The following is a 25209-nucleotide window of genomic DNA, read 5'->3' as shown; positions in this document are numbered from 1 at the left end:
GCGGTCTCCTGCCATGACTTTAATGGAAGTAAAGTTAAGCACCTGCATACGTGTTTGCAGGATCAGGAGTTAAACCAGAAATGCCTGAGCTCTCCAACTATAGGTACGACTATTATTGACAGGTTTCAGAGTAGCAGCCGTGTTAGTCTGTATCCGCAAAAAAAACAGGAGGACTTGTGGCACCTTAGAGACTAACAAATTGATTAGAGCATAAGCTTTTGTGGGCTACAGGCCACTTCATCGGATGCATAGAATGGAACATATAATAAAAGAAGATTATATATATACACACACACACACACAGATAAGTTGGAACTTACCATACAAACTGTCAGGTTTCAGAGTAGCAGCCGTGTTAGTCTGTATTCGCAAAAAGAAAAGGAGGACTTGTGGCACCTTAGAGACTAACCAATTTATTTGAGCATAAGCTTTCGTGAGCTACAGCTCACTTCATCGGATGCATTCAGTGGAAAATACAGTGGGGAGATTTATATACATAGAGAACATGAAACAATGGGTGTTACCATACACACCATGCATCCGATGAAGTGAGCTGTAGCTCACGAAAGCTTATGCTCAGATAAATTTGTTAGTCTCTAAGGTGCCACAAGTCCTCCTTTTCTTCATACAAACTGTGAGAGGCTAATTAGTTAAGATGAGCTATTATCAGCAGGAGAAAAAACCTTTTGTAGTGATAATCAAGATGGCCCATTTAGACAGTTGACAAGAAGGTGTGAGGATACTTAACATGGGGAAATAGATGCAATATGTGTAATGACCCAGCCACTCCCAGCCTCTATTCAAACCCAAGTTGATGAAGTGAGCTGTAGCTCACGAACGCTGATGCTCAAATAAATTGGTTAGTCTCTAAGGTGCCACTAGTCCTCCATTTCTAGTTTGAATATTAATTCAAGCTCAGCAGTTTCTCCTTGGAGTCTGTTTTTGAAGCTTTTCTGTTGCAGAATTGCCACCCTTAAAACTATTATTGAGAGACTCGCAGGGAGGGATCCACGAAAGGACTTAGGCTTACAGCACTGAGCGTCACAGCAACTAACCTCGGGGTGCCCAGAAAATCACACGAACAGCACTGCAACCCACACAGCCGAATTAAGCACTTAGGCTCCCTGGACAATGAATGGGGAGAGAGAAGCGCTTTAGAATGTGATCCACAAAGCAGCGTACTAGACAGGGAATCACCTGAGCTAACCAATGGGAGATGCTGAGTGTGTGTGTGTGTGTGTGTGTGTGTGCGCGCGTGCACATGCATGCTCTTAGCCGATGGCCAAGGATGTTTGGTGAGGTGCCAGCTATGCCCGTTTTATACCATCCGTGACTTTAACCGCTAGGACGCACTGTCCCTTCGCGGCGGGCAGCCCGGGCTAGGCTGACGGATGCCCCAAGGTCCTAAACACCCGTGACTTTAACTGCTAGAGCTCAGAGCTCCTTCGCAGTGGGCAGTCAACACTGACGGACAGGTGCCCCAATGGCAGCACTAAGAGCCTCTCCACACCCGTGACTTTAACTGCTAGAGCTCAGAGCTCCTTCGCAGCGGGCAGTCAGGATTGACTGACAGGCGCCCCAAGAGTTTGCCCCGTGGAGGCGGCACAACTCAACGCTAGGCTCTTAGTACTCTCACCTAATGGCCAGGCTTTATAGCCAAAACGGCTGAGGTTCTTTAATTGTGTTGGCTGCTTTACAGTAAACCAGAGAAACAAGTCAGGCTTATGCATAAATGGTTACCAAAATTTATTAAACTAGATTCTAATCATGTGGTTACAAAATTGCTAGTGCCTACTTATTTAAATGTAGAGATGTTACACTCACAAACAAGTTACAAAACTGAAGCTACAATCCCAAAGAAAGCAAACAAAGTATAGAGCTCTATTTCAAAATATGTGTGCACTAAAGATAGGAGATCAGGTGTGGGTGCTTCTTACTCTCCTTGCATCTCTCGATTCCAGCGGTGCCAAGCCAGGATCGGTCACTCAATTCCACGGAAAGACGAATAAGGGACAAGGCTTAGGGACCCTCTTAGCTGCAGAAGCCTTGGGAGGCTGTCACTTATCTGACCAGCAGATAGATAGTGAAAAGCACTCAAAAATCATGGTGCTGTAGGTCCCATACTTATACCTCTGTACTCCTTTTATTCTCTTTCTCCTTTCTTATGCCAAATTGGGGCTGGTCTGTCTGGGCAACGCCAGCTCTCGCAAGAGTAGTTTACACTTGCAAGGGAGAGAAACAATAAGTTTCGACTACTGGACATTCCTTTTATTAGGGTAAATATTTTCCGACCTAGGATGCTGGGGTGTGTGCATCACGCTATTTAGTAGGGGCTAAGAGCCATGTCTGTCACAGCTTCTCTGTCTGCTGTGAGCCTAATCGTTGTATATGTTCCCAGAGGCACATTGTAGCAGCACACCTGTGCTTCTCACAGCTTCAAAGGCTGTGCTGGAATTTATGTTAAGTGCCCTGTTGTTTTGGCTCCCTTGTGTTCCCAGCAATGCTGGTCGGGGGGGGGGGGGGGGGACGCTGTCTGTCTGGCTACACATGCACACCCATGTACAAGCCAAGCTTTGCCCCTCTCTTTCGGAGACTAGGCTGCAGGGAGGCCCCAGACTCTGCTTCGCGATCAACGAACGGGAGCCTGCCATCCATGGTGTTTCTTGCAGGACTGAATTAGGCCCTCAAAACAAAATGGTCAGAAAAGGAGGTGGTGTCGGTGCACAACCGAGCAGCTTTGCAAGATCAGGACCTTCTCCCCTGCAAACCTGAGCTGCAAAATCCTGCAAATCCTTGCGCACTTACTCAACTACCGTGAGCCGTCCCACCAGAGAAGGCAGTGAAGTTAAGCACATCCGTGTGTGCAGGATTGGGGCCTTACTGACGTCTTTGCTGCTTCTGGCTGTTTTTTGGTAGTGATTTTTTTAAGGCATGCTCCTCTTGCTCCTCCTTGGAGCTGCTGCCCTCCATAGGTCTTCCCTTAAAAACATGGCTGTATTTCCTTAGAGGGGCTGAATGGATTGAGAACTTGCCATTAGTATTCATTATTTATTATTATTATTAATTATTATTATGTATATGACAGTGATGCCTAAAAACCCCAACCAATCTCAGGGCTCTCTTATGCTGGGCACAGTACACGCACGGAGTAAAAGACAGCCCTGGCCCTAAAGAGTTTGCAATCTACATAGACAAGGCAGACAAAGAGTGGAAAGAGAAACTTGAGGCACGGAGCAGGGAAGTGATTTGACCGCGGTCACCTGGAACCAGGCACAGAACCCAGTTCTCAAACGCTAATGCAGGGCCTTGTTCACTGGACCATGCTACCTCTCAGCATTCCCGAGGGCTGGACTACCTTGAAACTGTCAGTGTACTAGAGGTTTAGGCCCCAATAGTGAGTTCTACGGAGAAGTTTCCCTTACTGAAGTCCTTGCAGGCTCAGGGCTTATATCCCATTATCTAAATATGCTGGATGAGGCTTTAGCCCCAGTTAGTTCCTGTTTTATGCAGAGAAGGGGCATATTGACAAACATTTTCAAGTTAATTTCCGGGAGCATCCTGAAATCCAGCTCCAACCACACTACCCTCCCGTTAACCCCCCACTAGCACCCTCATTCAATCTCTCCCCTCAATGCCTTGTACTCCCTGGTGTTAGTAGATATTAAACCTCTATCATTCTCTTAGACCTATACTAACCACAACCTTTGTATGCAAACGAAAGAGTATTCTGCCTTCTAACCCAAAGCATTTTGTCCTTTCTCTGAACTAGGGTGTACGTCCAAACACTGAAGTATATAGGATCAACAATGAAATCTCTTACCCTGACCCCACTGACCCATGGAGAATACGTCCAGATGTTCAGGCACGGACCCCTGGCACCTAACAAAGGATGCCTGTTACCCCAGGTGTGTGTTGTGATGAACAAGAAGGTATGATTGATGAGGGGTACTTATGATCTAAATACGTTCGGTTATTGTAAGGGGTATGTTTATTGTGTGTTATCTGTGATTTAGGAAATGACCCAGTGAAAGGTGTTCTTAGCTCATTGGGAACAACTTGTTGCCACAGATGTTCTTAGTAATAACAACTGGGTTAGAAATCCCTTTAGTTGATCACTCATGTAATCTGAGATACCATAAAAGAAGTTCCATAAGCAATTAGGTAAATTGAGATATCGAAAACAGACCACAGAGTGGGATCAGTTGTGAGAAAGTAGCTTCTCTTCCTCACAAAGGAATTTCTTTGTCCCACACACATGGTCTCTGTGTGTATATAATGTCTTCTGCAGCTTCCACAGTATGCATCCAATGAAGTGAGCTGTAGCTCACGAAAGCTCATGCTCAAATAAATTGGTTAGTCTCTAAGGTGCCATAAGTACTCCTATTCTTTTTGCGACTACAGACTAACATGGCTGTTACTCTGAACACTATAGAAGGGAAGAGTTTGGGGGAGTTAAGCTGGAGGTGGACAAGCAGCTATCACTCCCCTCATGCAGAGAGAGACTGGTAAAGGGTGCTGTTCTTTCTGTACTCTGCTGGATCCGTAGCTGACTAGTAATCTCTGATTAAATAATTCCAGCTGACATCACACATTATTATGAATCAGAACACGTACCGGTAGAACACACAGCAAGGCAAGAAGACTTGCAGTCCCCGCAGCTGGGACCTGGACCTGGAGAGGCTTTAATAAGCTTGGCAGCATTCATGGAAGCAGGGCTGCAATTACACTCAGAGACATAGACTGCTCTTTGCTGGGTGTTGCAGCAGAACAGAACCAAACCATGCGGGCTTGCCTTCCATCCCTCCTGCCCCAAATCCTGAGGGGGCTTTAACCCCACCCTTGGGAGGCCAAGATAAACCCCTACTCCTTACCTTTCCATTACTGACCTACCTCCACCTAGCCCAGGTGTCTTCAAATCTACCACCCCACCCTGCCATTGGATGCCGAGCTCAGACAAGCCCACCCCCCTGCAATCCCATTGGCAGAAGGGAGAGCAACTACATTACCTAAAAGCTTGTGCTTTAGCCACACATACACATCACTCTCTTTCCCTGGCTCAGGGAGAGAGGGCTTGGTGCGCATATGTGGCTTGATGCATGTGGTTCTGGGTAATGTAGTTTTTAAGGAGGGTGATAATAACATTACTAAATAGGGAGTTTGGGGGTTGTTGCAAATGGGAGTGTCCCTGACATGCCAGGAGGCTTGGTCAGTCTGAGCCCTAGTCTACATTACAGAGTTAGCTCAACGCAAAACAGCTTATGTCGACTTAACTACATAAGCAGCTACACTAAAATTTTGCTTCCGCTGATGTAACTCGCCCACTACACCGACTTAATAACTCCACCTCCACGAGAGGCGCTGAGACACAGTCAATGTAGCTAGGTCAAAGCAGAGTCAGTGTAGACACTGCACTGCTCACATCAAGTGTTGCTGACTTTCCAAAGCTGACCCACAATGCCCGACACTGACAGTTCAATCGGTGCAAGCGCTCCTGGTAAGGACATGCCCCACCGACACAAGGAGCAAAATGCAGAAGTGATGTAATTACTTCGGTGGCTGTATGCCAATGTAAATTAGGTCGCCTTAATTGTGTAGTGTAGACATGCTCCGAGAGAAGGTGCCTTGTTAATGTGCTGTTCGTAGGAGGCATTTGGATCCATGAATAATCTTGGCAAACTTTCCAACAGTGATTGTCATTCTACCTCTCTCCATCACTCACGTCTCAGTCCATGTCCTTTTCTTCTTTAGTCCCTAGCCCGCCCATATCCATGTTCTCAGAAAACCATATTCACGTCCTATCAAAGCTAGTGGTTATTTCTTTGGGTGTTCATGGGTTTGATCCTACAGACATTTAAGGATGCAACTTTACGAACCAGAGCAGGGACTTCAGGGTCAAGGCCCCGGACTAGCATTATTTATATTCATTTTTCCCTATTTTATCTTTCAAGGGCTTGCACTTTGCACGAGGGGCCTTGCACGGGCCCTTGCACTTTGCACCCAGGGCTGGCATTTGCCCTTGCACTTTGCACACGGACGTTGCACATCACTCTGCCCTGTGCACATGGCCTGGTCCCAGACGTGTGCTTTGCACACGGAATGAGGCTCGGGGTCTGCACGCTGGGATCGCACTTTGCACGCGCAATGCTGCAGGGGGCCCCATTCTTTGTACGTGCACGTGGCCCCTGCGCACGCGCACGGCTCCAGGCCGCCACGCGCTCTCACGCCGCTTTCCCGCGTCGGCCCGCCACGGAAGTGACGGAATGGGGCCGAGCCATGAGCAGGATGTGACGTTTTATCCGCTGGCCGCACGAGCCGCGGCAGCCCCGCCCCGAGCACGCGGAGCAGCCATGGCGCCGGGCGGGCAGGCGGGAGGCGGCGGCGGCGGCCCCGGGTCCCCCCGCGAGGGGCTGCGGGACTGGGTCCGGAGCGCCTGCCGCTTCGCCGCCGACAGGAGCGACTTCCGCAGGTGCCCCCTGGCCGGGCCCCCGGGCTGAGCGCGCTGCTGTGGGGAGAGGGGGGCCGTGACAGCGCCCCCCCCGGCGGGGAGACAGGGGGTCCCCCCCCGGGAGCCGTGACAGCGTCCCCCCTCCCCCCCACGGGGAGACTGGGGGTCTCCCCCCCCTGGGAGCCGTGACAGCGCCCCCCCTCCCCCCGACGGGGAGACTGGGGGTCCCCCCCCCCCGGGAGCCGTGACAGGCCCCCCCCCCCACGGGCTGTGACCTCAGTGTGGGGGCAAGCTGCTCTTCACGTGCCCTTGCAGGATCTGAGCTGTGGGCCTGTGGCTCCCCTCAGGAGTCAGGCCTGGTTCCATGGCACTTACTGGAGCTGAGCGAGGGGGGAGGCTCTACATGTGCCTGGGACCTGCCTTGGTCACGGAGGCTGTGGCCCCTATAGCCCAGGAAGCGCGCACAGGCCTTTAAGCCATGACCGGGGTGGGTGAGTGCAAGGGGTGGTGGCAGAGTTGGGTCAGGACATGGGGAAGACAAGTTAAAGGGAAACACTGGATTCAGTGAAAAATGCCGTTGGGGAAACAGAATCTGGAGCAGTGCTGTTTCTGCCCCATTGTTTTCAGCAGGGCAAGGCCCCTAAGTGACACACTGAGAGGTGTGAGATTGTAAGGAGAAGCAGTTGTCTGGTAGCCAGAACTGGGGCCTGGCAGTCAGAGTTCCCTGGGTTCTGTTCCCCTCCAGCTGGGAGGAGGAAGACTGTGGTGTTGCAGCTAGACCAGGGAATGGGGCATCAGGAGTCCTGCAATCTATTTGTGGCTTTGTTACTGACTTGCCCTGTGACCTTGGACCAAGTGACAGCCTTCCTGGGGCTCTACTTCCATATCTGTAAAAGGGAGGAGGATTATGGGGGGGAGAAGAACCTTTCCTATCTAGTAAGGAGGTTGAGGATGTATGTTTATTTCCTTTCAAATTTAAAGCGCTTAATACATATTGTTATTCAGAGTAAGAGTTTGGTACTTTAGGATAAAGATCCCAGACATGTGAGGCAGGTAACATTTATCCTTTTACACAATGTAAGTCAAGAATAATCACAGGGCATCTCTAATAATTTTAAGCCTCTGTTGAAGAGAATACACTCCTGAAATAATTAAAAAAAAAAAATCAAATTAGAAACAATTAAATCCTGTTCTCTGCATTTGCCTTTTTTCTGTTACCAAGATCTCTGGTATGTGAAAAACCTGACATCTGCTTGAGTTCATCTGATCCTGCTGCTTATTCCCTACCTGAAGTCATAATTCTGCTTGCCATAATTGTGTCAGCAGCTAGTTACCATAGGAGGGGGAATAAGCAGCAGGAGAAAATTATTTCTTAAGACAAACATCCTGTTTTCATGGAACTCTCCCTAATATAGGATGAAGCAGGGGAAATACAGAATATAGATGGGAGTAGAATGGTTTCTAAACAGCAGGCCCTTCCTGAGGAGGCAGCAAAAAAGGGGAAAACCCCACCCAAAACTAACATTGTTGCTTCTTCCAGCTATAGCATAGCTTGGCAATGAGACTTAATATTTGTTTGTTTTAAAGCCATCAGTGCTGGAGGTCTTGCTCTGTACATTTACAGTTGGTATTCTAGGTAGGAAACACTTTAATGTAGGCCAGACAACACCAGTTGCTTCAACAAATCTAACTTACTATGTATTTGTTTCAGAAACCTCATAGTTAACCTGGGGCTTTTTGCTGCTGGAGTCTGGGTAGCCCGAAACTTGACAGACATTGATTTGATGGCTCCTCAACCAGTTGCATAGCAGTACCAGTGAGTACCTGACATTGTGAAGGTGTGGAAATACAGTTGTTGTTTGAATAATGAGAGGAAACAAACTAATCAGGATAATCAAGGGTTTGGATAAAGGAGCAGCAATAGATATGGGAAGTTCTGGAGCTTTTGCACGACGCAGGATTAAAAGACCGCAGTGCATGATTTTCTACAGAGGAAGACTGCTGCACTCAAGTTGTGGGAACTGCACTTTTGGCTAATAGGGGCTCCACTGTCTGGAGCTATCAAACTTCAATATTCAAGTCTGTTTTGGGGAGGAGGAGTGTGCAAGCTAGAACTGGACTACGGGGCTGCGCGAGAGACTTCTTTAAAGTTCCAGGGCCTATGTCTCAGTTTCAAAGACTTGCATAAATCTGTGTCCGCTTCCTTTGTAGGAGTCTCCCCTCCACTGCTTTATACTACCCCTTAGAGCTGTCAACAGCCTTCCACTTCCTGTGGATTGAGCTCCTCCCCCTCCTTTTTTCACACCTATTTTAGTGAAGCTGTACTAGTGTGATTTGCTCATTACTACATCCTTTTTTGCCAAGGCCTCAGGGTAAGGATGTTGTTTCGTAAAGGGCCACTTACTGTGCAATCTGTGTTATGCCTTCTCCAAATATGTTGCGTATCTAAGACATTCTGATTAATGTAATGTATGGCACAGTCTCAACCTAGCCTTATGGTCAGTAATGGATATTACAACCCAGCTGATTTTTAAGGTTACCTTAGGCTCCAAAATGCCCTTCAAATGGGCAGCAAAATTCAAATTACATAGATTTTTCCTTGATCCACATAATTATATAATCGGGTGAACATGCAAAAAGGTAGGCCCTGTAAAACTATAGGTACTTACATTGTGCCCTAAAATACAGTGTTCGGATACAAGACTGAACACCACCCATGCATTACCATCAACAGTAAGGTGTTTCACAACTCAAAGTGGTATTCTAGGGGAAACATGATTACCTCAGTGACTTCTCACCCAATGTCATTTTGTTACACTAGACCAGACACTTGGCTCTCTAACCCATCCTTTGTCTGATCTTTAATTGCAGATGTGAATAAAGTGTACCTGCATCAAGTCTGAAGAGCTTCTAATCCCAATGTGACAGGATGACCAAAATGATGATCAGAAGAGCTGTGTGGTGTTTGTTGCTTTTGTTCTAGATAACTGAAAGTTCAGCAGCAGCTCTAAAATTGTATTTTAATTCAAGCATAGCTATCATTCCACAATGAACAGTGATAAGTGAGGAGAAGCCATTTAACGCTTGATGTTTGTTGTATATTCAGTTCACCCCACTGAGCTCAATGTCTATTAAAGTAATCAGTTATATTTTCAAGACTTGTGAAGCTGTTGCATATTGAGTTTAATTCTGTACCATGTCTAGAAGCTTCTTATTAAATTATCATAATGTGTGAAATAATGACATTCTATTGCACTGGAATTTTATTCTTTTAATAGGAAACTTCATCTTACAAAACAAGGTGTAAAAAAGAGTAAAGATTTACAAAAATCATAAAAACATGATTCATATTTCACACCCAAAAGAGAAAGGAACAAGTCCTAATCCTGTGTTTGTAAGCAGGACTTGTCAGCTATTTATTCAAAGGGAAAACATTTTTAAAAGCCCTAGGTAAACTCTAACCACCAGAAATGTACACGGATAAATGTTCAGACAGGATAAAGCTGGTGCATTTCTTTCTTAGAGGAATTATGATTGTATGTTATACTTGGGGAAGAAGCTGTTTGGTGTTGCATAGCATTTTAGTGCCTTGGACTGGTTCTACTAGTTGCCACCATTAAGTTGTTGTTGGAATCCAGCTGATCTTGGTGAGGCTATTCCATGGGAGGTGAAAGTGATGATATGGAGGACAGGCTCAGAAGCACTGCTCCTTTCTAGCTTTAATCATGTGCACTGTCATGCTATAGCTACAAACAGTAGCACATGTTCCAGCCCTGAGCATTATGCAGCACCACTGCAGCATGGCTTCAGATCCTTTGGAATTTTATGCATGAGTTCATCTATTACTCTGTGTTAAGAGGAGTCCTACACAGCACAGCCAACAGATTCAGGTTTCTGTTTTTTGGTGGGGGTGCAGTGAGGGCCCTTCAGAGCAGGTGGAGGAAATAAGTCAATTTCAGCTTTATCTAGTAAGTTAATTGGAAATAATCTCCGCCTAAATTTTCAGAACAAGTATTTCAGTATTCAGCAAAGGATGCTCATTATGAACTTAAGTCTCACTAAACAGGAGACATGTCCTCTTCCAGCAAAAATAAAAAGGGAAGAACATTGGATAGATTTAAACTTGATTCCTAAAGGTTTTTGACTTAACACCCTAACTTCTTCCTAGAACTTGGGTTCAGACAGGAGCCAGGTTATGCAGCTCTAGGCACACAATTCTGTCATGGTGAGTTACTGGATGTTGACTGAAATAGAGCTCGTTTAACTTACATAAGATTAGGAGCAGTCCTTCACCAATACATCTATGCACTGAAATGGCCAGCAATTAGATTCCTAGCTATCATCTATGGAAGTCCTTGCAGCTAAGACAGCCTTGTTAATTACCAGAGCATGGTGTGTATCAGCTTAGGTAATTATCGATCAGGTAGCAGAAGCCTGCACTACAGCTACACATAGCTTTGACTTAAAGCTCCCCACAAAAGTCACTGAAAAGCCAACGATCTGGCCAAGTTATTTTTTTCCCCTTCACACTTTGAGTTTCTCGCTCAAAAAGCAAAAAAAATCCATTCTTCATTTCTGCTTTCAAGAGAATGTTTAGTGTTAAAAGAAAACTCTGTTCTTTCCAGGCTTGACAAATATTTAAAGGACAGCAGTCTTCCAAGGATCACCAAGCAAAGTGTTACTTTATAATGGGATTTTAAAAAGTACTTGGCCCTGGTTTAACTGCTCCTATTGAAGTCAATGGTGTAATTCCTATTGATTTAATGGGAGAAGAATTAGGCCAATCCAATCTTCAAAATCCCAAACTTAATCACTATTCCATAAAGAAGCTTGGAAATCCATGATCAGAAATTGTAAATGAAGTTTACAATCTGGCTCTAGACTGTTCTCAGTGGTAGCAGATGACAGAACAAGGAGTAATGGTCTCAAGTTGCAGTGGGGGAGGTTTAGGTCAGATTTTAGGAAAAACTTTTTCACTAGGAGGGTGGTGAAGCACTAGAATGCATTACCTAGGGAGGTGGTAGAAGCTCCTTCTTTTGAGGTTTTTAAGGCCCAGCTTGACAAAACCCTGGCTGGGATGATTTAGTTGGGGATTGGCCCTGCTTTGAGCAGGGGGTTAGACTAGATGACCTCCTGAGGTCCCTTCCAACCCTGATATTCTATGAAGTTTATCTGTTATGTGAACGTTTAAATCAGATTTTAAAACATTAAGAAGGGGAAGACCATTGGAAAAACATCAAGGGGGATTTTATTTCAGGCAAACAACTTAGCTAACTTTTATAACTTTTTTCCTCTCATATGAACTCTCTCTTTAATGGACACTAATAGTTATGGCATTGAGTAAGTTTCCCCCTGAATTTGTAAATGCTTATTTAAAGCTAAGTTAAAATGGATCAGTTCTACTTCACACCATGGGCTCCTCATGGTGCCAGTATCAAGGTCACTTCTGATTGGCAGCAGCCAGCAAGGGGCCCCTCAAACACTTACTCAAAGTTGAGTTTTCACATATTTGTGTGGTTTATTTGAGGCAGGGGGAAATCTGTACCTATGTGAATTTTAATTGTTAGGCCAAATGGTACTGTCAAGTGGTAAGGGCTTTCTACTAAGATTAGACAGGAGTGTATACAGTTGTAGCCTTGCCAGAGCAGGAGTACTGAGTTGGACAGACTAAAGGTAGCATTACTTATCCAATCAGAAAGGTGCCAAGGTGTATCTAGGCAACTGTTTAAATTAAGGGACAGATTCTAGACTAGAGCAGGAAAAGCTGGCAGAAAAAGTCATTCACTTAAGGCTCTAGCTTGTCTCTTTTGATAGATACATTGTTAGGCCTTGTCTACACACACGAGTTGTAGTGGTTTAACTATACTGGTATAGCTAAAGTGGTACAATCCCCCCACTCTCCAGTGTGGCTGCTGTTATACACATATCCCACTGCAGCTTATTCCACAAATGAGAAGGGGAATAAGCCATACTGGGTTAAGTACTTTTCACCCAGCCACACGTAGGACATCGTATCACTTTAGTTATTGGTTTAAAAGAACCAAACTACACAACCCTAATTAAAAGTTATGCTGATAGAAAATGTGTGCAGGCCAGACCTATTAATGTGCAACAAACAGTACACTTCAAAAAATTACACTCCCAGAGCATGCATTACCCCACCATGTAGACAAGCTCTTAGATTGAGACTCTAATTACAAGTGCACTAAATGCTGTTCCATCTCAGGCCCTAGATGTTCTTTCTGCTCATCAAGCAAAAAGCCAGCAACAAAGTTCTCTACAGAGTTTAATTTTAACATGAAAAGAGTTCAGTTTCTCTCTCATATCTAAGGCAATAGTTTTCTATCCTGAAATGCTTAACCATAATTTTTTAATATTAAATCAAAGTACAAGCTATTAGTTGTCTATTCATTCCTTTTTTACCTCCAAGTGACCATTGTGGGGTTTAAGCAGGTGACTTCCTTTATATTTTTCTTTAAATCTCCAGAGAAGTGAGTGGATAGTTTCTGAGAAGGAATAGTTTTCCATTAAACTTAACCATTCATTCTACAAAAAGTATAAGTGGCAGGCCCTCAAAGGTTAGGATTTTGCTGCTGATCAGATTCCATTCTTGGATTTTATGCCCTTTGCTGCCGCCACCACCCACACACAAAAGCATTCACTGCTGGATCCTCTGGTGATTAAACTCTTCCTGCCTCATCTACATATACTCCAAAACATTTTACAGTGGTCACTTCAGCTTTGTCAGTGAGTTGTTTTTTTAACTCCTTCCCTTTCCCAAACTCCAACCTGAACAGAATTCAGTAAAAGAGCTGTTCATGCACAAGCGTCAAACAATAAATAGTTAACAGTGGTTAAAGTCAGTCTTGGGCCCACTGGGCTGGTCATTTTTTTTTTCCTTTTGGAAATGTAAGTTGAAAACATTTTTAAGACGACTTGTTCCAGTTTAAAAGTTCCTTTTGAAAGCATTTTGGTCAACCATACAAATTATTCTTAGAACAACTGGAACTCATACATACACACAAAATAAAACAAGCACAATGGAAGGATTGGCCCAAGGCATACCCTAAAATTAACTAAGACAACTAATTACAAATTGGTACAGGTAACTAACAAATGCAGTTTTTGATCATGAAACCTGTGCTGTGGTTTTATAAATTTAAAAACTTGCAAGAATGCTTCACATTCCCACTTGTAAATACATGGATATCAATATTAATGTAATAGAAACCAAAAACCCTCCCAGTTTAGGTTTTATATTCCCACAGGCAAGAAATTCCTACTCAACTCCTTCCTCCCTGGCTAATCTCAAACCAGGTGCAGAGATTAGACACAAAAGAAGGCAGCATTCAGAGCAGGAGTTGGGATTTTATCATGTACAGTTTAAGTAGAGATATTTAGCCACCTTAAACAACCGTGCATCTTGCATATGAAACTGCAGTATTGTGGGATTGTTTACTACACTGCTAACTGGTAAATCTGTGCAAATAGTACCATGTCAAAGGTAACTCTCTCCCCCCCCCCCTCTTAAGTCTCCAATTATCAGTCAATATGTTTAAATCAGAAAGGCCTTTCCAAAACTCCTACTACTCTACCAAAATGCTGCAAGTGGAGATTTTATCCCTCATATAACACAGGTCTTATTATAAATAAGGTTCTTGTTTTGAGAGGTGTAACCTTACTGACCTGATTGGAAGTGGTCTGAGTAACATAGAAAGAAAATAAAAAAAAAACCAAACAAACAAACATGTTCTGCCTTTGAACAAGTAGTCATTTGAGTTATTACAAACACAGAGATTTCAGACATGTACACCAAAATACACCAAGTTCCGAACTTGCTGGTAAGAACTGTTTTTCTTCATTCACGTACAGATATGAAATGTAAAAATGTCAATGACACTGAAAAGTACTTGTAAAAAACATACAGATTTGTCTGCCACTTGAATGATGAGAGGGGAAATTCTTTTAAAACTCCCAACTTTTCGGTCCCATGCAAAATGTAATTGGATACAAGGCACCAAATTTAATGAATCATATAAAAATTAGTTCACAAAGCTTTATCAGTAGGTAAAACTAATCCCTTTCCCAGTCTCCCATTCCTGCCCCCCCCCCTTTTTTTTTTCAAATTTTTCTGTCTGTAATACTGTTGACCTCTCCCATTTTATGCTGGGGTATTTTGATGGCAGTCAACACCCACTTGCTTGTCTCTCCCACTGGGAAGTAACTAAGCATATTCTATCAGAGCTTCTGTATGGCAGGGAGACTATTTACACTAGAAGCCTTGTCTTTTAAAAACAAAAATAATCTCTGCTTACGAGTCCATAGGACACATTTAACATTTTTACCATTTCCAATTTTATTTCTACACTCAAGATGTCTGGAAGTTCTTAACTGTGTGGAGGTGGTCCTGTCACCCGGAAGGGAACAATTCCAATATGACAGCTCAGTCCCAGACTGTTTAATATGCATTATTCTATCTACTGCCTCACCTGTGACAATGTTTGAAGTTATCAAACTGGAGTTCATCTAGTCAGTAGACTACAAAAAACTTTGTCAGCTTTCAGTATTTTGCATTGAAATTCCTCTTCACCCAGTGCATAGTGTAACTTGGCAGTGCAGGCAGTAAGAGAGTAAGGTACTGGGAAGTAGTAGTAATTAACTTGCTAGTGGTGAAGTTAGCCTAAGACAATGTTTTCCAACTACCTCAGCAGACCTTGGGACTTAACCTGACCATGAAGTTGTAAATTTTAAGATTTTCATATTTAAAAAACTAAGTGAAATAAAGCTGGTTTACTTAAGATTTAAATAGATTAAGGAGGTGCTGGTCGTGCCTCCATATTTCAAGCTGCACATACGTACGAGTATAAGTAATTCATTAATTTACAGCAGCTTCCTGTGCTTCTAGAGGCCTATCCTGCAAGGTGCCAATCACATTCAACTCCCATTAGCTTTGGGTGTTGCTCAGCACCACCGCTCTCAGGAGGCTCTGTTCACCTGACAGGATTGGGCTCCTAGAAAGCCACAGGAGCAAAGGTAGGACAGAAAAAATGGTGACTATTTTTCGTCTACTGTAGCACTCTAAAGGTTTAAGGCTAGCATTAGTTGCTGCTTCAGAGCCTTACAAATTTGGTCATCGACATCCTTGTATTTGCATATGCAGCAGCGATCTCTTGCAAACGGTTTCCATCAAGCCAATAAACTTGTACAGAGCAGGCACAATTTCTTATTCATCCAGTCATTTAAAAAAGAATTGAGATATTAGCCTGTTCCACCCATTTTTTCTTTTTTAAATTGAAGAATTTTAACTACCCATACGGGACCAAATTCTGCTCTTAATTACACCAATTTAAGGATCTGATTCTGCCAACATAACTACTGTACATAACTACTCACATGAGTAGTCTTATTAAAGTAAATGGGACTACTTGCATGATTCAGGTAGCACCCATATGTTATGTGTTTGCAGGATAGGGACCTAAATCTGCAGTAATTCAATTGACTTCAACTGAGCTACTCTAAGTATATGCCGGTGTCTGAGCATAATTTGACTCATAGGATTAAGGAGGGACAAAGTTTATTTGATAGGTTACACTTTTGTCAAGCATTCACTTAAGTGGACTTCACTGTAATTGCAAGTAACATCTTCATCTTATTGACCTAGACATGTAACTTCCAATCAGAATTTCTGGCAACCAGGACACTATAAAACAGTGTACAGCACAGTGGGAGCACTGGGCGATGCTTATATAAAGAAGCCTGCAGTAGACAAATATAAACCAAACAGCATAAAAAATGCTATACGCTATCGCTTCCAAATAAAAGCTAAATATTACAGAAACCTCACAGTGTTGGAAAAAGCAAGTTTAATTTAAAGTATAATTATTTCCTTCCCTACCAGGGTAAGTCATTTTTTCTGACTGCAATTTCTCCACATCTCAGCACTACTGGGTTAATGTCATATGGAGAGGCCACTAATCTCAAAAGATGTCAACAGCAAATGCTACAAATCTGCTTGGGAAATCTGATACATTGATGGCTAAATGTACATCCTCCTTCCAGCCTCCCTTTCCTCTCTGCAACCTACTCAATTCAAGTGACAACTGTATTACTACCTGAATTCAAATATTAATGCAACACACTCAGTCAAAAGATGAGCATTCATAGTGATAAGTCTAGGCTCACTGCAGTAACAATTGTAATGCTGCATTGTGGTTTGCCTTTATATCATAGACTTTTCTATAACAGCGTTACCATGGCAGGAGTTTTCAGAAAGTAAATTTGCCATTATGGTCATCAGTCATGGTAAACTGTGAATCTGCTGTTTAAAAGCAAATAATCTACTTTCTGTTAAATAATGGGTCCAATTTCATCTTAAAAGAACTGATAGGCTTGGAAGGATAATCAGTGCTTTGGAAAATATCTATTTTTCCCTCCACCCCCAAAAAAGATTAAAAAGGTATTTTAGTACTTCAGCTTTTTCTCTTCTCTACTTTTTTCTTTCAAATATTGTTTGGACTAATAAGTATGTACTTTTTGTATTAGCAAAGAACCAATCATGCTTATAAATATTTGATAATCACAGCTGCATGATTTTGTTTCTAAATCTTACGGACCTCAACTTTTACATTCCCTGGGCCAAATTTGGACTGCAGTGAATTCAGTGGAGTTGAATCTCCTTACATTCTGTCTTAATTTGGCCCATTACATTTTGAATAGTTACTATCTATGGGGTTTGTTTTTATTTCCTTGAATTGCCCCCCAAAAAATCAGTACATACACCTAGGAAATAAACAAATACCTGTCAGAATTCATAAGAAATAAAAATCAAATCCTTCCAAGCCTAGTTACAGATAAGGCTTTTTTTTTTTTTTTTTTTTTTTTTTTTTAAAAACAAAACAAATTTCATTAGCACCTATGGGACTGCCTCAAATTGCTCTGCCTCCAGTGAGTGAAAATCTAGAATTCTGAAATTACAGTTACTAGCAAAACAAAACCAGGCAATTTTTGTAGGCTCCAAAGCAACACGTTGCTCAGACATACAGGAAACATGGATTCTTGAGCAACTCCCACTCTCCAGGACAGTGAAGACCAGTGTCTCCTTGAGGTGACACACTCAGTCTCTGCTCTGGTGACAGGAAAGGAGTTGGTTGTCTGCCCTGCCATACTGCTCCCTCCCGGATAGTTGGAGTGATTAACAACAACCTGAGAGGAGAGTCTGTTTTGCCCTTAAGACAGGAGGTTAATTGTCATGATAGTGGCAATGGCAAGAGGGTATTACTTCAGGAAATTTATCCCACCCTCTAGAACAACAGGATGGCTCTGCCAATTAGTTTATATCTGGTGGGCAAATGCTGACAAGAATAAAAGGAAAGAAGGAAAACCAATGATTTCAGGACTTTTTATCTGGATTTTAAGTTTAAATTTCTGAGGTTTAAAATGTCCCACTGGATTTTTAAATTGTTTCCACCTTAGCCATCTCCACCAAACAAGACTGACTGCACAGGGAACAAGAGACCCTCTTTCAAACTCTCAGGTCTGATCTCTAAAATTGAACATGGACAGCACAATCCTCAAACTAAATAAATGTTTTAAGTGTGGTTCTACTGAGAAAAGAGACTAAAATGGTACCGTGAGGCCCTATGGTTGCTGTGTTTCAGTGATTTCTATACCAAGCTCAGATTGCAAGTATAAAGATGTTTTTACAAGTCTGCAGCTCTGCAAACTCAAACTGGGATTTGAGAGCCAAGCCACCACTTGAAATAAAGATGTGGCTGGCCAAATTCTTCCCTCCATAATGTCTATGTAATCTCATTGTCTTCAACAAACATGCATAAGCGTAACAGGTTGGAATTTAGTAAGCAATTGTGTTTATGCACAAAAAAACTCCAAAATCCAGCACACTCCCCTATAGCTGCGTTGGCACTGTAGCGCTAACAGGAATAAAAAACAACTCACACTTATTTTTGCTGCTAACGTCTGCAGACAGGATTCTGAACGTGTACTGGGGCAGATTGATCAATCAAAAGGTTCCACTTTTACATGATCTCTCTCCAGAGCAGAACCACATTTATCACATTCCATATCAGAAATGAACACTAAATTTCCAAGTCAATTCAGTCCAGTTATAGAAAAATGCTGCCATGTGTGTACCAATGCTAAATTTAGGCCCTGTCAATACTCAGAAAATGATCCGTTGCTGACAATGGAAGTCAGTAATGGGCATCCTCTAGTCCCTTCCTCTACTGGTGGCGTCCTATGTGCACTAATCTGTTTTCAAAATGTTTTCAGCACTGTTACAGACAATGTGATTAAGGCTTGGTGAAACGTTTTCCTAGGGCAAAGGGCCTTAGAAGACTCTCCAGCAAGAATGCCTTTTGAAAAATACAACTCCATCTATTCAAGATATTTTGGGGAAATTGAAGCCACTCAGACAAACACAGGTGGGAAACGACTGGGTAAGTGATTCACACCAGAGAATATCATTGACATCAAGGGAATGAAGGTTAAGTGAGATTCTACTGTACCTCTATTTTTTCTGGAGATGTTTTTTGTAATCAGTATTAATTACTAGCGAATTTGGGAGTCAGTTTGATAGGTTTGTATTCTGGATGAACAAATGGGTTGTACTTACTTTTACATGCTTCATTTAATTTCTTTTTGAAATAAGATGAACGATACTAGGCATCTGTGGCTGTTTTGAGGAAAGTGAGTTTTACCAATTAAAAAAAAGAAGAAAAGATTCTGACTACAATTTTCTATGACGGAATTGCACAGCCTGATAGGCATTTTTCCGGACCCTGGGGTGGCAAACATGGTGATTTGATCTGTTCCTGCAGTAAGCCTTTATTCCTACGAAGAGGAATGATGTGTGAACACCAATGGTTTAAAAAACTGAGAGAGTCAGTTGAGTTATTAATGCTTCCCATCATGGGAATGTCAGTCTTCTGTCCTTATCGCTGTTTTTGGACGGCACCTGAGCTTGGAGTTGTGTTTCTGAGATTCCTGCTTTGCCCTGCACTGTTCTTTGAGTGTAAAAAAGAATGTAGGCCTGGGTTTTGCACACCTCCTCCACGCTACATACATTCAGTTTGGAATCATTGCAGTGGACCCAAAAACCTAGGAACCAAAGGAAGAAAGAGGACATTAGTAACGAGACCATAATCCTTTTGATTGTCTCTTATAAACGTACCCTAAAAACAATCACAAGAAATGGGAATTTCCAGGGGAGGGGGAAAAGAGAGGTGTTTTAACCTGCAGGTTAGCAGGCCTGCATAGCGTTTCTATGCTATTAACCCAGTTTACCACTATGTGGTTGAGCTGTAACTTGATTTTATATTATATCCTAAAAAAACCTCCTCAACTAACAAAAACTAAAAGCTTTCAAGACAGGCCCAGTTATAATTCTCCCTTCTCTGTAATAAGGTGGGGAAGAGTAGTATCAATACTCATGCTGTGGAAAGAGGTAAGTGTTCGGGAATTTAGAAAAACACTGTGGATGTTATTCATGACTAGTCCAGCTCCAGTTTCAGCACATTTTCTGTATTATCCCCATCCCAAGTAGGGTCAGAAAGATGCCAATCAGAGCAGCACAATCGAGTTACGTAGCACAAGACAATGAAACGCTGATGGTACGAAGCAAGCAGTAAAGCCATCCCAGTGGGCTACAAGGAAGGGAAAGGAAAAGCAGTCTTTGGTCCTTATGCAAATACATGCTACTGGAAATAAAGCTATGGAATGGCAATAAATTTTATTTAAAGCTCTGACTATAAACCTTTAAAATACACTAAGTCTATGGAACAAAATATTAAACAGACTTTTAAAATCTGTTTCCCCAGTAATAAGGCACACGCACCTCCCTCTGTGTTGTAGCAATATGCTGTGTAGTGTCCTGAGCCAAACCCTTTACCATGATGCATCACCACAGCGGAGAGGTCATAGACAAAGGTCTCTGTGTCAAGAGAGGAGAGAGAGTCCCTGCAGCAGTAAGGTTCCATGTTTAATACCTGGTCAAAGAGGACATGAACCCCAATCTTCTCACGGTGATTACGTCCAGACCACCTGCAACAGAAATGCATGCAATCAAAATAAACCCCCCCAGACACTCAAGGACTTTACAAAGAAATAAAGTGGTAGGGAGCTGGGGAAAAGTGGGGATGGGACCAGTAAGCTGCTGCTACTAAGAGATTTTGAAGAATTTTTACCACTGGGGAGAGGTAGACGTTAAATATGTTTTTCTTCTTGCTCCCACTCTGAAGTCTATTATAGTTTGTAGACTGGTGTGAAATAATCCCAGGAAATGCTCTAAGTGTAATATAGCCCCATATAAAAGTGTTGTCTCAGCACCACTTACGAGATTCAGTTATGGATATAAACTTCCCCAAATACGAAGCATACTCCCCCATAACAAGTACACTAGGGCTGGGTTTATCAGTCAAAAAGACACTTTCCAACTGTAGTATCAGCATCTGATATATTATGGAAAAAACAGAACAAAAAACATGACCTAGAAGTGGCAAAAGTGGGGGTCAGATAAATTACCAGGGGGAGCAAGTTCCATAGATGAAAACCTACCACCGTGTTTCCAAAATGAGATGCCTCTCTCAATAGACTGCAACTTTTCATGATTATCCCCACTTTTACCAGGGCTTAATAGATGTTAATGTTGATATCTAAAACGGTCATAATCAGAAACTCCACTGAATGAAGAGAGTCAATTTGGAGCTGTTTCAGGCTGCTGCAAACTCAGGCAGGCATTGAATGCACTGCACAAAGGATACATAGTTGTACTATATTAATATTTACACACGCTGACCAGTATTTGTATTTGCAAAAACATTAAGGCTATGTCTACACAACAGAGGTAGGGGTGTGATTCTCCAGCTCGTGTACACACTTTCACGCTAGCTCTCATCAGGACAGTCCAAATATAAATATCAGTTCAGCCACAATAGCATGAGTAGTGGCAATAAAAGCACAGGTGAGCCAAGCCAAGTACATATTTGCCAGTTTCAGGTGGGTTTGTACTTGGCATGGCTCAGTTGTGCCCCCATTACCCATGCCACTGCGGCTGCACTGTTATTTATACTTGTGCTGGCTCAATGAGAGCTACCACAAGCATGTGTACATGAGCAGGGGAATCGCCCCCCTAGCTTGAAGCGGAAATGTAGCCTAAGAGCAAGATACCCATTTTAATAAGGACACTACACTGAGTACACAAGCCTCCTGTGCTGTGAATTAAACATTTGCTGGTGTAAGATGTTTTATTTGCTTGCACTATGCAGGAAATAAGATAATTTCATAGTGTGTATGAACCACTCATGTCCAAAAAGAAGGTAGCACATCTTTTCCATGCAACTATTTCCCTTGCTAAACACTACCTGTGGCCCGCAAAACTCACCTGAATCGTTTAAGGTGCAGCCGGAGGACCTGAGGTAGTCTGTAGATCATTAACTGCTTTTTAGCTTCACTCAGAACAAGAGGTTTAGGAGAAGACTTCCGTCGTTTGCCTACAAAAGTTTAAGAAAGGCATAAAACATAGGTTGGGTTGTAAATTGTCTTCAAAAGAGGAAGCGGCACATGACAAACCCTTCCTTCTTCCTTTTTAGTCAGGTCAGCTCACAGCAAAGACTTACCAGCGAAATACAAAGTGAATAAGGATAGAGGTACACCAGGGGAAGTTTTGCTTACAAACACCTGCATCTGCAACTTCTAAGCAGGAGGATTCCTACCCCATGGATTTATTGGAACGGTAAACCATGCTGTTTAAAATATTCACAACTTCACATTTTTGTGCTGCTTATAATCTTCATGCCTTCAGTTATCAGTTTCAAGCTGCTTCTGTTAATATTTCACACTGCGATGTACAACAGGGCTGATAAAGAGATGGCTGGGACCATAGAGCATACAGCTAGTGTCAATGCTAAATAATGCTAGGTTGTCCCCAAGTTATTGAAAAAGCATTGTGGATTTTTTTTTTTTTTTAAATACAGCACCAGAACTGTGTACGGAGCTTTACAGGCAGATAAAAGACTGTGTTCCTGTGCTGAAGAGCTGATAGTCTAAGTTAAGATAGTTTGACAAGACATTGCAACAAATATTGTGAGGACAAGGGTTACCATGGAAAGATCATGTGGTTACTGTGGGTTAGCAATGTGCGTATCTGGAAGATTTTTCACTTGTGACTATGAGAGGGGAGAGTAAAGTGTATATGGCTAAATGGAAAAGGGGTGTTTTAAGAAGCCACTTGAAGGAGAAGAGGGTGAAGGCCTGGTGACCAGATCAAAGACGCAGTTTCGTGTGTAGGGGTCCACAAGGGAAAGAATGGAGAGAGTGGGAGAATAAAAGCAAAGGGGTAGTAAGGTGTGCGGCTTGGGTGAGCAAATGGAAAACAGAGGCCCTTAAGTTCTCATCTCCACAACCACTCACTGTCAACTTCTATTTGCTATTTTTTAAGTAAAATTTTGATCACTAACAGGAACGTAAAATTAAGAGGTGGCTCCTTACGCTGCCTTGAGCCCAGGGTTTGCAGAGCATGGATTCTCACTTTGGAGTGTTGTAATCCATGCCATAAAGTACAATCAACAAGAATAAAATAATTTATTCTAATTGGAGTGATTTGTTACAGTGCTGAGTGGAGCTACCACTGCAGAGCACAGATTACAGTACAATGAAGGTGCCATAATCAACACTTTGCCAACAACGAAAGCAATCTGAGAACGAACAGTAAAAGAATCAAAAGGATTCTTAGCCACTATTTACATTCTATCAACTAGCAGATTTGTTATTAAATTAAAAATATAACTGTCCCCATAAACCCTGTAGAAGTAGCTCTCTTTGATGGGAGAGAACAAAATTATAAAAAACTACATTCTAAAAACGTTCTTTGTACTTCACCTTAAACAGGTTTGAATTAAACTACAATGAAGGGGCAAATCCTGATGATTGCCTCTCCATATTTACTCACATAATTGCGCAGGCAAAATTGTTGCCTTTATTGCATCAGGATTTTGTAAAAGCCAAGTAAGGAGTTCAGAATTTGTATCTAAAAAATTAACCAATTTTTATTAACTCTGCTTGTGTTCTACTAATTAATCCTTATAGAAAGCGATGTATCCCACGTTTAACCATAAACAACAAAGAACAAATGTCACGTGTTTCCCAATGGGCTATCATTTTCATGTTTAAGCGAGTTGCCAACAAACTGAGGCGGAGGGAAAGTAGTTTCAAGGCAAAAATAAAATAAAATAAAAAGCCACTCTATTATATATCTAGCAAACACCTCCACCCCCACTCACTGAAAGCAAAGGTTCTGAAATGTGCGCTTCATTTTTTCATAAAGAGAATACAGAGATAACTGCTTCATAACAGACCTTTGCTAACTCAGCCTCCTCTGTAACTCAGCATTCAAACAAGGAAGGAGTATCGCATACAGTCATGTTGGCTAGTTGGCTTTATGCAGCACAGTCTATCTTAAGTGTCTGACGCGTGGTTTCTCAAGAGACTGAGATGAGATATTTTATGTTGCTTTTCAAAAAAAAAAAAAAAAAAAAAAATGTAAAACAGCAAATATTGAAACAAAATTTTCGATTACCAAGGGCTGGGGGGAGGAAGGAAAGGTGTATTTATTTGTTTGTTTTTGGAAATCACTAGAGCTAAAGCATTATATGCAACACCCTACACAATCCATTTCTGTCTTCAACATTTTTGTTTTTACCTCCATCCAAAAGGACTGAATATCAGCTTGCAAAATCTGGCACTGTGTTCTACTGACAGACTGATTTGACTCACTTATACTGCATAGATAGAGCAAGTAATCCTGCACTTCACTATCTTTGGGGGCGGGGGGTGGGGGCGAGGGAGGAGGATGAGATTCATATGAATCAAGTTAGAGATGAGAGCTTTCAATAAGATACCAAGCCTGGTAGGGCAGAAGGGAAGTGTGCCTGCATACGGAAGCAAGTTTACTCCAGGGTAAAGACTATTTTAAAATTTATCGACAAAAGATGGGATAAAAGTGGGGGGGGGGGGGGTCTTTTTTTCCTAATCGGAACCTGTCAACTTCACCAGGGCACAGAGGACACAGCTTAGAAAAAGGGAAGAAAAAAAATGGACAGGTGACAGCCAGAGCTTCCAATAAGAAATGTACCTGTTAAGTGGATTTCTGCATCTCACTGAACCAATTCAGAACAGATGGGTTGCTCCTTCTCTTTATCACTTCTGACAGGCAGTACCACCAATGATTTTTGGCATCTACTGGTAGGACTGCTGCCTCCCACTAGGACTTGCTTTTTTTCAGTTAATGCTTCCTTATCCGATTCAATTATAATCAGCAAACTTTACATCAGCAAACTTTAGGTCTGCACAAACAAGAACTGCAGAATACAAGGCTAAGACACAAGCCAAACTGAACAATACTGATCAGATTTGTGTGAATGATTCACAGCAAATAATTTAGCTGATGAAATTAGTTCCCTCTTTTGCTTATAGACTATCCACAAGCAGATGGCTATTTCCTCAGATTTTTTATCTGAAAGTATTTAATAAATTTGTGATTAAAAAGACGGATTGCTATTTCAGCTGTGCTGATTAGTTGTGACAGGTCAAATAAGTCACTCTGTTTCCTCCCAACTGGATGAACATATAATGACGCCATCATAAATAATCACGTGTCAGAATCTGAAATTCAGTTTTGGTGAATGTGGGTGCCAGTACAACTAAACCACATGATTATTCACAAGCTCAAAATTACTTCGTTCAAAAACGTA

At 42.3% G+C, this 25209-nt stretch overlaps 2 protein-coding genes across 2 annotated transcripts in view; one reads left to right on the top strand and one right to left on the bottom strand.

The window, feature by feature from the left end:
• Window positions 1–6331: 6331 nt before the first annotated feature.
• TOMM6 (translocase of outer mitochondrial membrane 6) lies at window positions 6332–9676 on the top strand. The gene is made up of 3 exons (XM_074936448.1): window positions 6332–6466; window positions 8157–8261; window positions 9317–9676. Exons 1-2 carry the CDS (start codon window positions 6348–6350, stop codon window positions 8251–8253), a joined length of 216 nt encoding a protein of 71 aa, XP_074792549.1. The 5' UTR covers window positions 6332–6347; the 3' UTR covers window positions 8254–8261; window positions 9317–9676.
• Window positions 9677–9702: 26 nt separating this feature from the next.
• The window catches only part of USP49 (ubiquitin specific peptidase 49), a 58035-nt gene continuing 42528 nt past the window's right edge, over window positions 9703–25209 (bottom strand). The window contains exons 6-8 of the mRNA XM_074936446.1: window positions 21843–21951; window positions 20298–20503; window positions 9703–19561 (exon numbers count right to left, since the gene is read on the bottom strand). Coding sequence (XP_074792547.1) covers window positions 19371–19561; window positions 20298–20503; window positions 21843–21951 — 506 coding nt within the window. The 3' untranslated portion in view covers window positions 9703–19370. The remainder of the gene's footprint in view (window positions 19562–20297; window positions 20504–21842; window positions 21952–25209) is intronic.

The sequence above is a fragment of the Natator depressus genome, chromosome 21 (assembly GCF_965152275.1).
Source record: "Natator depressus isolate rNatDep1 chromosome 21, rNatDep2.hap1, whole genome shotgun sequence".
Taxonomy (NCBI): domain Eukaryota; kingdom Metazoa; phylum Chordata; order Testudines; family Cheloniidae; genus Natator; species Natator depressus.
The sequence above is the reverse complement of the archived record's forward strand: the minus strand, read 5'-3'. Positions and strand labels throughout refer to the sequence as shown.